The following is a 12,550-nucleotide window of genomic DNA, read 5'->3' as shown; positions in this document are numbered from 1 at the left end:
TCCATTAAGACCTAATCAAACATGCCAACGCTAACTTCATTAATCTAAGAATCTAACCAATTATGAAATGTGCAAGCACTAATTATGTCTGAAGTGTTAAGTAAATGTAAATTACATTTCTTAAAAGATCTGACACATTCACAATAGATATCTTTTACTAGTTTCTCTTCTTTTCTTCCTCCCTCTTTGGATAGGTGTTGTCCAAAAAGAGCGCTTCCACTTTTCTTGACTGGAGTCTTGAGAATAATGATGCTCTTCTGCCCCCTCCAGAGTTCAAATGAAGCACCACAATCACTCATCCCTCCGTTTCCTGAGCTGATGTCGGTCCTCTCCTGTGTAAAACCGCCAACAGGTCATACAGCATTCTTCATAAAAGAGGCTACATGAGAGTACTTGCCTCAGAGGGCACATGAGAGGGCAATGACTTGGGAAGACAACTGAGATTGACACTAACCTCTCATTTCAGATCTATTCAGTTTCATTTCTGAGAATATTGCTTTGGGTTACGAGAAAGCGTAAGGATGGTGGTGAATTAACAGCATCACTCAGTGCAGGGAAATAAGTTGTCAGGAATGTTGCATTCCATTTTGTGTGGCAGCACCTTTACAGAAAACATTATATTATTTCACTTTTATTTTAAAGCAAAAAAAAAAAAAAAAAAACATTTAATCACTGTTTGAATTGATGTAGGAGAAAAAGAAACTGTACCAAACAATGAAATGCATAGCATATAAAACATAAATAAGATTTCACAGTTTTCAATAATGAAATATTCAGAGCTTTTAATAAAACATTGTATCCTGCAGACTCTCGTTTAGGAGTATTTCTGCTATTTAAAAAATAATAATAATTTTAAAAAAATGATAATAATAAATCTGTGTCCAATATTTAAAGGCATGGTATATTTAACAGAAATAAATATTATTTGCACTTCAGTATTTTCAACCATTAAATATTCTTATGTCTGGTTTAGGAGTATTTCTGCTAAAACATTGCCAAATAAGGCAATAAAGGCAAAACAGAAATAGATATTAGTTGCAATTCAGCATTTTCAACAATGATATATTAGGTGTAAAAAAATATTATATTATATATATATAATTCATATTATGCAGCAGACGTAGGTCTAGTATTTCTACTAAAAAAGCAGTGGTAAATAATAAAAGGCATGGCATTTTCAAATATGAAATATTCAGGTGAGGTTTAAATGAGTTTTTCATAAATAATTTTAGTCAGCAGACTTGTGTCTCATTTAGGAGTGCTAAAAACAGTGTCAAACAATAAAAGGCATAACATGTACAACAGACATAAATACAATTTTGCAGTTCAATGTTCAAAAGATAGATATTCACACCCGTGGCGGACTGGGACAGTAAATCAGGCCGGGAATTTGACTCCACCCCAGGCCACCTCTGTTGCTGCAGTCACCACCACCCAATTCATGTATCCACCAGACTGCTAAACTCTTTGGCTCTTTCAGTTGTTTGAATTGAGTTATACTTAAAAAATAAATCAAAATCCTTAGACTGTGGATGGGCAAAATAATCAAATGAAGTATAAAGAAGTATCAAGGCATTCACTGTCTCTATCATCTTTCCTTTAATCCCTCTCTCTCTCTCACTCGGCACACTGAGTTTCTCTGCAATATGAAATAAGCACTTTCAATAATCTATATTAATTATGCAGCCATCAATTGTATGTCCCCGTGATCACAGTCCTACTACTGATGATCTTATAAATCATAAAAGCACATATTTTCTAAGAGTATAGCCAGCATGTTTAGTTTTGCTTATAGCTTAAACTTTACCTGAAGGTTCCTGCTCTGACTCAAAAGCTGAACTGTCCACCCTCTCTTGTTCAACAGCAGGAGCAATAGCATCACTAGTGGTGCTACTGTTGCTTCCTTCGTCACCTTCAAAATAAATAAGCATTGTACACTAGGCTATATATTGTAGGCTAGAAATGGAAAATCAATTTCTGGTCAATTTTGGCACTAAAAAAATACTGTATCCCCATATGTAAAACAGTGTGCTAGTTTGTCATTAAGACACTTTTAAAACATCTATCATTATATACATTTGATATATATATATATATATATATATATATATATACACATATATATAATTTTTTTTATTTATTTTTTTTTTATAGATTTTATTTATTGTAAGTCGCTTTGAATGAAAGCGTCCCTCTGCCAAATGATTATGTAAATATTAGGTTGGAAAAGTTCAACTTTTTCACAGTTCGCTTTGTTTCACGGTTTCGGTACCGTTGTATTTGCTATGTTTATGGAAAAACTATACTTTCAAAAAATATATATATATTATCATATTATTAAGAATATTCTAACTACAAGCAACAGCACAAATAAATACAATAGAGTAAAGATACAAATAAAATAAACTGACTTCCAGTTTTTTTTTTTTTAGGTAGGTCTTGCATTAGTTTTTAGGTACAGAAATTAAATAAAGTAATCAAATGTAAAACATTGCATTTTGGACTATAAATTAAAGATTATTCTTTATTAAAGTAAAAAAAGTTTAATCAAGAGCAGTGAGTGATTTCTTTGTTGGTGCTTTATTATTATAAAGACTGTCACTTTAAGAGAATGCACTGATACAGTGTTCTTATTAGTACTGAACAAGAGTCAATTTTTGAGTGAGTTTTTTTTTTTTTTTTCATCATCGCTGTTGTTGTAATGTCTGGGAATCCAGAATGCGCATCCATCAACAGAAAAATATATTATTTGAACCCTGTTTGTTTTACGTTTCATTTATAGTAAACCATATTACAGATGCTTTGTCAGATTTAAGTTGAACAGCGGTCCCAGCGCGTGCCGAATAGTGTGTGGAGAACTGAACGGTTCGGTTTTTTCATTGAACCGTCCCATCCCTAGTAAATATAAATGTAATTCTGACCGACCTGCTCCCTTACTGGCGAACATGGCTGGGATTTTGCAGCAATTTGCTGCGTCTGTGGCCAGGGCTTTTCTCCTTTATATACGGTCCTTTTCTGCTCCTCCTTTGCATTTACGCTCCATTTTTTGCGCGATTTTCTAATATAAAGCCTGCCTCTGGATATAGCCAATTAGGCAGTGCCTCGCTGATGTTTGGTCATGTGGTGGTGTTATTTTCACTCAGCGATCGCCTGATTGGTAGATTCAAAAGTCCGTCAATTAATTCGCAGTTGCATACCAACCTATTGCACGTCAGCCTGATCGACTGCACAGCGGCAGGCCAAAATGACCGTCAGGCCACCGGGAAATGTCCCGGTGCTCCCGATGGCCAGTCCGCCCCTGATTCACACAGAGTTTTTAATGAGTTTTTAAGAATAATTTTATGCAGCAGACTCGTTTCAGGCTTCTGGAACATTTGTTAACAAACAGTGTCAAACTATGAAAGGTACAGAAATAAATAAGATTTTGCAGTTCACTGTCTTCAACAATGAAATATTCCGATGAGTTTTGAATGAGTTTTCATAAATCATTTCATGCAGCAGATGTTTGCACTTTCTCTATCAGGGACATTGCATATCATTATTATAATCAGGTACTCTGAATGAAAGTCTATCAAAATTATGTATTTCATGGACCCATCTGTTATAATAATCAAGAAGAGATTTGGCTATTACAGAAACGATGGAGAGATAATGACTAATAACTTTATGCTTCAGGGCACATTGTGCCAGACTTGTCAAAAATATGACGACAGCAGATTTTAATTATTGTCACTTCTCCCAAATTAAAAGCCATCAGAAGTATCTGCAAATGGATGCATTGGTTGAGTTTGTTGCCTCTGTCCATGGTGCTGAAACAAGCATTATACGCATATGCTGACTATTACTCTTTTGAAAGCTCTGATGACACCTTCTAAGTAACAATTTTCCTCACTTTTAATAACCATATGATTAAAATGGATTCTTAGATGAGTAATGATCTTTGTGAGAAGCTTAACCACATTGTGTTTGATTCATCTGACCCAGAAAAACATGATCAGCTCCAACACAGTCTCTCACAGTGAGAGAAAAAAAAGTGGTCTTAGAGAAGAGGCAACCGGTCACCATGGAAACATCAGTACCTCAGGATTTCACAGGGGTAGCACACAAAAGGCTGAAGGACTCCAAAACAATCTAAATCGTTAAAGAGCAGCCTAATAATCATTCAGTGTGTATAGGAAAGTTAATGAGGGGCTGAAGTAAGATATATAAAACGTTTTTTCTTTTTTTTTCTTCTGATGCAAAACAGACAACATATTGGAGGATGTCATGTCTGTGAAATGTTCAGGCCTTCCTATAGAAGAAAACAATCACAGCATGTAAGAGACAGATTTGCTTTTCATAGTTCAAATCCAAAACTCATTTAAATTTCTCCAGAGATTCCTGCTCTTTTGAGTTTCCTTGCACTGATATGTATTAGTTGTATTATCTCATAATAATTTGCCTCATATGTTTGAAATATGCTCAGGTGTTCTCACATGGTCTGGTGATGCACAGCAAGCATTTATTTCAGGTCATGTGGGGCCACGTTCCCATTCTTGTTTATCATAACAATGATTTTTCATTAAAAAGACAATACGTGGAAGCTCTCAAGTTACGTTTTTTTTTTTTTTTATAATTTCATTATAAATTCAGTTGTCATAGTTTCCTGGGCCACATCAGTACTCAAAGAGAAGGCTGGAGATGTGGTTATCTCTTCAACGATCTTACATGACTAACCATCTCTGGTTCCCTGAGGACAGGGCAGTTGTGTTTCCTCTTTGGATATTGGTAGTTGCGCAGTACAGGTCAAACGAAACCATTCGTATGAGAGGGGAGAGGATTTGTATGCGTAATAAGCTTCTTAAATAATAAATGTTGTATAGTGGTGCCTAGGTAATTGGCCATGAGGTGTCAAAGAGCTTGAAATGAAAGGGCATAACCCGTAGGAGAACAATGATGTGATGAAACATTTTCATTTTTGAGAGATTTTCAAATGTATAATCACCTAATATCGATGGTTCTCAACAGGAGACTGCAAGGCGCTTGGGGGCGTAAAATGATGATAAGAGAGAGAGAGGGAGAGAGAGATAAAAACAGGAACTTTGAACATCTGTTCTAAATGTATGCTTGATTAGCAGGTATGAAATCCCACTAATCTTGGCAATAAATGCATTGCTGCATCCAAAATCAAACACTTCCCAACTATATAGTAGCCCAGTGGTTCCCAACTTTTTTCAACTCGCGGCCCACACAACCAAACACATATGTTTGCACGGCCCACTGCAAAAAAATTAACTGACCCCGCTATTGTTGGGTTAATAACTTAGTACTCAGAAACTAGATTGTTAACTGTCTTTATTGAAAAAACTGGCAATGAACAGAAAATAACTCGGGCTGGCAATGGGAAAACCAGATCCAGGCAGAGCTAGGCAGCGGGTGGACAGTCAGTGGAGCAAGCAGTCAGGAGGGAACATGTTGACAGCCATTTATGCATGTTTGAATTTGTTGTTCTGTAGCATATGCAGAAAAAATATCTAAGATAAACTGGTGGTTTATTCTTAAACCAATCAGCGAGCTTGAATAGTGGAACAATAGTTACAGTTTAATATTTATTTTTTTGTTATTTAATTATATATGAAATGATGTTAGTATGTTATGACTAAGACATTTTTACATATATTAACAATATTATTATTTCTTTTAATAGTAATTGGCGGCCCACCTGCAATACCATTGTGGCCCACAGGTTGAAAACCTCTGTAGTAGCCTATGCAAAAAATAAATAAATAAACAGTAGGCCTATGTGAGGCAAGTAGAGTAATATGTAAGAATTCATAGCATTTCAAAATACAGTAGACGAAAAGTATCTGGATGACCTACTATTTCAGGTGAGATTCTGAAGTGCACATGGACACTTTACTATCCCATGAGGACATGGGACAGGATTTGTGAATGGCTTGCCTCCATATTCTTACTACATAGATCATTTTTTAACAGTCATTAAAGGGGTCATATGACATTTCTAAAAAGAACATTATGTTGTGAATTTGGTTAAATCAAAATTTGTTTATGAGTTTTATGCTTCAAAAACACATTATTGTCCACATAATGTACATTACTGTTGTTCCTCTATGCCCCGCCATTCTGAAACGCATCAATTTTTACAAAGCTTGTCGTTCTGAAAAGCTAGGTCTATGCGTATTGGCCAGCTATCCAGTGCATTGTGATTGGCTGAATACCTCAAGCGTGTGATGGAAATGTTACGTGATTTACATTTACATTTAATCATTTAGCAGACGCTTTTATCCAAAGCGACTTACAAATGAGAACAATAGAAGCAGTCAGGTCAACAAGAGATCAACAACAGTATACAAGTGCCATGACAAGTCTCGGTTAGTCTAGTATTATAAAGCATAGGTAGGTTTTTTTTTTTTTTTTTTTTTTTTAATTAAAAGACAAGAAAAGGAAAAGTGCTAGTGTTAGTTGGTTAAGTGCAGGCGAAAAAGATGAGTCTTTAGCTGTTTCTTGAAAATGAGTAAAGACACCCGGCACCACCCCCGGCATCAGCTGTACGAAGTGATGCCACCCCCGGCAAGACGAGACAAAACCAAAAAAACCCCATCACAAATGAGGCATTTGTTGCATCCAGTGGGGGCATAATTACTGATTATAATGACTTATACTGTGTTTTTACGCATTGCGTTGCATATCACGCCGCTTAAAAATAAACCATATCTGCATTTGTGATTGGAGAAACAACAAACAACAAGCACTACTTTACACTGCTCAAAACTCGCGTTTGAAACATCAGTGGCAAATTGTTTAAATATGAAAAATGCACTTACAGACTGTGAGTCAGAAGCTCCAGACTGTCCTTGCAAAGTTGGAACTGCTCCATTTTATAGAACAGACTTTGAGCACAGACCAATTGTAGGCTACTCTGCAGGTTCAGGAAACAGTCCTCCATAGAATGCATCACACACTCCGGGCTTGAGTGAGAGGCGGCTGGCAGTCTTGAGATGGTGCGGCAGGCGGATTCGATGAAGGAGCGGCTGGGGGTTTGCGGCAGCCACATGTGATGACTTTTGATGGTTTTGTAAAAAATACATTCTTCACCTCCGGAGTCTTTCTGGTAGAAATGTGTTTAAACGAGGCGTTTTAGGAGGGCGTGGACAAGTCTTAACTTTTATAACGAATATCTCTTTGGATTTGAGCCTTTAGTCTTTGCAACTTTACATATCTTGTAACACTTCAAAGAGAAAGGAAAAATTTTAATCACATCGTATGACCCCTTTAAGTAAATTTATATTCAAATATAGTACTCAAACAGTAAGCAATCTCGGCGGCAGTGCAACTCTAAAGCTACTGTATAGACTTGTAGCTATATGACAGTGAAGTTCACTTATTTAACTGTAGGGGGCACAAAAATACATAAAATTACAGTAGCTTACTGCATACAGTTATAACTGCTGATTTAAAATCCTGGTACTGATAGGCTAAATTATGTATTCCCCCCCCTAAGTATGTATTGACTGTTCTTGCAATAAGTTTGACAAATATATGCTAATGAAGGGTTTGCAATTAGTAAAACGTTACTTTTAAACATTACTTTTAAAGATATGTTTTACCTATTTATTATAGGCTATGTAAAAAGAAAACATATATTTAAGACCTTCCCATGCACAACATTTTCCCTTAGAAAATTAACCATGGTTTTTTCATAGTAAAAGTGAAGTAACCATGTTTTTTGGCATATTGACTACCATTTGTATAACCACAGTTTTGCTGCAAATACCATATTTAAACTACTTGTATAAAACCGTGGTTAATCTGTGGCTACTATGGATTAACTCTGTGGTGTTTATTTTTTTTTTGTAAACCCATGGTTAATTTTCTTAAGATCCATGTTGCCTTAGACAACCCCCTGAATTTGCTTTTTGAACATATTATGCTTATAATATACAGCCTTTGATTATTAGTCTCAACAAAACGCTTACAATGTAACTTTTAAGTTCATTTGTCCCCTTTTGATTACCTGTATATACTACATGTATGGGAGTTGAAAGGGGTCTAACTGTGGAGAAAAGAGGGGAAACTCTTGAATCACGCTTTTCCCTTGTCAATGTAAGAGGATGGGCTGAGTAAGGCTGGGAAATTGGTGTCTCAGTGACGTCTACACAAGGCATTATTTTATTGCGGCAGCTCTTCTCCATAGCGCGAGCTCAAACACAAGAAGAGCTCCTGCAGGTGGAAACATGAATCTGTAAGTACCATCAGTGTGACAAAGAAGCTGGATTATCAAAATCATTTCTGAGAATTGCTTTTTTATATTATTATTAATATTGTTGTTGTTGCTATGAAAATGTGAAAAATACATAGGCTATATTGTGATGCGCGTGAATAATCACATTCTGATGAAACCCCGTCGTTGTTGGACTCCAGTAAACTTTAAAGGATTTTTTTTATCCAAACCTTCTCTTCTGGAGAATCAATAAACCAAGAAAACTAAGTGCAGGAAACCTTTTCACGACGAAGTGTCAAAATAAGCTCACGTTGAAGATGAACAACCAAAACATCAGTCATTTAGACAGACCTGAGGGCAACATAGACTTAGAGGCACCTGAAAAAACATTATTTGGCATCGGCACCGACAACTTGGTAACGCTTCTGATCTTTGGACTAATTTTTACTCTAGGCGTCCTGGGAAACTCTCTAGTTATCACTGTTCTGGCTCAACGCAAACCTGGACAGCAACGAAGCACCACCAACATCTTCATCCTCAACCTCAGCGTGGCAGATCTGTCCTATCTGCTCTTCTGCATCCCTTTTCAGTCCACAGTTTACATGCTGCCCACATGGATCCTGGGAGCCTTTATTTGCAAGTTCATCCACTACTTTTTCACCGTGTCCATGTTGGTGAGCATCTTCACTTTATCAGCCATGTCGGTGGACAGGTATATCGCCATAGTGCACTGCAGGAAGTCCTCTTCCATTCGAGTTGCGAGGCACGCATGGATTGGGGTGCTGGTCATATGGGTGCTCTCTTTCGCCATGGCCACACCGGTCGCCTACTACCAGAGCATCGTGGAAAGTGAAGACAACAGCACGTTTTGCTGGGAAGTGTGGCCAGATCACAACAAGAGGAAAATCTACGTGGTGTCCACTTTTATCTTTGGATACGTGCTGCCGCTGATTCTGATATCTTTCTGTTATGCCAAGGTTAGTGGCTCGTCGTTAATTGTGGTTAATTAGGCGTATTTGAATTTAATGATCATCAGTGCAAAACGGAATATGGGTTTGTTTTAGAATCTGATGACGAATAAGAATGCCCAAAATTAAAACAATGAATCTAACTTTAAAACACATGTCCCAAGTTCTAAGAAATAAATCCTCTTTTTATTCATGTTGGTTTAATAATCTTTAATGTAAAATGTGAAAAATGTAAACATAGGAACACATATTTAAGAATTGACAATATATATATGTCATATATATATATTTGTTCCCTTTTTTTTCCACAAGTTTTTTCCATTTGACCTGAACAAATCATGATTTTTTTTCTCTCTCTCTTTCTTTTTTATCTTGTCACTTGAAAACAAAATGCCATCTTGCTGTTGGTTACATCATACTGACTTTGATTTGTCTGACAAAAGTTTTGTTTTATTTATTTATTTATTTTTATAAATAAGTGACAACAAATATATCTATTTTTTTACATAAAAAATGTATCAAAATAAATATAAATTGTAAAAATTACAGAAAGAGGTGTTTTCAATTAATCTGCAACTATTTTGTATTTATTTTTGTATATTTATATAACTTTATATCCTATATCCATACAAAATTGTGTGTCAAATCATATACCAAGGAACATTTATATACCAATGTGTCTTTAGGTCCTGAATCATTTGCATAAAAAGTTAAGAAATGTCTCCAAAAAGTCTGAGGCATCAAAAAAGAAGGTAAGAAATATCAAGGGGGCTTTTTTCAAATATTCAAATGTCCTTTTTAACATTAATATGTATTACTTTACATTTAGTATACTTTATATTTATTATGTTTTATAGGGTAAAATATATAATCATTCATATTATATATGTATTATGTTATATAATTTACACTGACCGCACATATTTATGTTTATTGTTGACCATGTTGTTAAAAACAAGCAAAAATGTCTCTCTCCATTTCTCTTGTCAGACTGCTCAGACAGTTCTGGTGGTTGTGGTGGTCTTCTGCCTGTCCTGGCTGCCTCATCACGTGGTGCACCTGTGGGTTGAGTTTGGCTCCTTCCCCCTGAACCAGGCGTCCTTCGTGCTCCGTGTTGCGGCTCACTGTCTGGCCTACAGCAACTCGTCTGTTAATCCTGTTATCTATGCGTTCCTCTCAGAGAACTTCAGGCAGGCGTATAAGCAGGTGTTCCGCTGTCAGGTGGCTTCTGAGTGCCCTACAAATGAGGCCAGAGAGATGAAGAGCAAGACAGAAGCAGCACCATCCACCAACTGCTCCACTGTCTAATTCCTGCAGCTGTTGTGTTTGTCACTATTTATCATGGCTTACAGATGCTTACATATGAGCTGAGGTTGAGTTTTTGAGCCTGGGAGAAGGCAAGAAGCTACATAGATACTGATTTAAATTTAACATGGCTAGATATTTGAATCGGTTATATGATTGGAGGTTTGGATGGCTGCCTTTTTAAGTGCTCCTGACATGTTAAAAAAGCATTTGCTGTGTGCTTACTCACGATGATGCATTTCCTTGGAGCGCAATCCAGACCTTACTTAGAACCTGCTGTGAAGCCGTAGTGATGTATGGCCTGTAAATATGTGCAATCAAAAAAAAAAAAAAAAACAGGGGAAAAAAAGAGAGATGGTAAGAGGTAAAGATGGTGAGTAGAATGGGGTATGTTTTTTTTTCCTTCATGGAAAATAATCTGAAATGTATCACTGTTATATTATCGTATATCGTGTATATATATATATATATATATAATCTGAAATATGCTTACCACCCACTTGAAGTTTATTAAATAGAATTTATTATTAGGATAAAATTCATAAGTGTCCTTAACTTTGATGGAAATGCAGAAGCTCAATTTATATGTGGTACATTTAGTGCAAATTGAAGTAAAAAAAAATCCAATCATAAGACACTACACTCCCCCAGGGTCACAAACAGAGGCTATGTTTATCTTATCACTTCAGCGAGAGACCTGACGAGATTACCTTTGTGGCAAATATACCTGAATTACTGATAATGGAATAAAGGAGGTCATGTGAGGTGGCAGCATCACAATCTCTCGGCTCTCAGAATGGAGGGGAGTTAGGGTTTTGGGTATTGCAGTGAAGTGTATTTTGTTATGTGGTTTTGTTTTTGTGTGATGTGTGAGTAAAGTTCTTTCATGTGCTGTAAAGAAGAGTTTCTGTCTTAAAGTATCCTGCTTTTGGTCGTCATGGAGACAGTGCGGTACCTGAGTGAGTCCTGCAGTATCAGACTTAAGAGTTAGCATCAGGAGTTCTACATCACTGGTGCGTGTGTGTGTGTGTGTGTGTGTGTGTGTGTGTGTGTGTGCGTGATAGGTCACCATGATCTAGGAAAACACTCCAATCCATCCAATAGGTCTTGAGTCTTACTTTATAGCGAAAAAAATATATATATAAAAAAAAGTGAGGAAACATTATACAATGGAATTTATTTATTTTTTATTTTTTCAAATATGCAATTCATAAATAGGAGATAAATTTGTGATATTCAGTTACATTATATATTATTTCATTTATGGTCTATATCCCATATACAGTAGTAACTTCTGAACAATACTTTACTGTAGTATAAGTTGTTAATAAAACAGATAATTGGAGTGCATTTTACAGGAAAATACTTTTTCATTTTTAATACTTAAAAATTTCACATTTAATTTAATGTGTTACTTGCCATTTGTTTTGAAGTTAGGTGAAAATTGCCTCTACATAATTTTTTTTTCCAAAGATACAAAATTTACATATACACAACACATATATAAATAAAGAACAGCTTTTGAATTTTAAGGTTAGGTTATTACATGCCCTCATATAATACCATTATGAAAAAAAATACATCACTGGGTCAGAGCACACTGTAAATGATGCAGTAAGATTACAAAAGGATTCGACAAAAAAGGGCTATTTTACTCTTCTCTGATGTGCAATTTGTAACTTTTTGTGCCTTCTTCTGACTATACAATTCTTAAGATTTGAAGATATATACCCAAGGGCCTCTTGTAAAGGATCCATGTGGATTGCTTCGTGTGTGTGTGTGTGTGTGTGTGTGTGTGTGTGTGTGTAAGAGAATGTGTGAGTGCACATATGTAACCCTGGACCACAAAACAAGTCATAAGTATCACGGTTATATTTCTAGCAATAGCCAAAAATACAATGTATGGGTCAAAATTATAGATTTTTCTTTTATGCCAAAAATCATTAGGAAATTAAGTAAAGATCATGTTCCATGATATTTTGTAAATGTCCTACTGTAAATATATAAAAACTTTTTATTAGTAGTAGTAGTAGTAATATGCATTGCTAAAAACTTC

General features: G+C 35.8%; 1 protein-coding gene across 1 annotated transcript; it reads left to right on the top strand.

The window, feature by feature from the left end:
- The first annotated feature begins 7,874 nt into the window (after positions 1-7,874).
- On the top strand, positions 7,875-10,927 carry galr1a (galanin receptor 1a). Its single transcript, XM_059555248.1, has 3 exons — positions 7,875-9,198; positions 9,876-9,941; positions 10,180-10,927. The coding sequence occupies exons 1-3, from the start codon at positions 8,539-8,541 to the stop codon at positions 10,495-10,497; spliced, it is 1,044 nt and encodes a 347-aa protein (XP_059411231.1). The 5' UTR covers positions 7,875-8,538; the 3' UTR covers positions 10,498-10,927.
- The last annotated feature ends 1,623 nt before the right edge of the window (positions 10,928-12,550 follow it).

The sequence above is a fragment of the Carassius carassius genome, chromosome 8 (genome assembly GCF_963082965.1).
Source record: "Carassius carassius chromosome 8, fCarCar2.1, whole genome shotgun sequence".
Taxonomy (NCBI): domain Eukaryota; kingdom Metazoa; phylum Chordata; class Actinopteri; order Cypriniformes; family Cyprinidae; genus Carassius; species Carassius carassius.
Note: the sequence above shows the minus strand (reverse complement) of the source record. Positions and strands in the feature narration are given on the sequence as shown.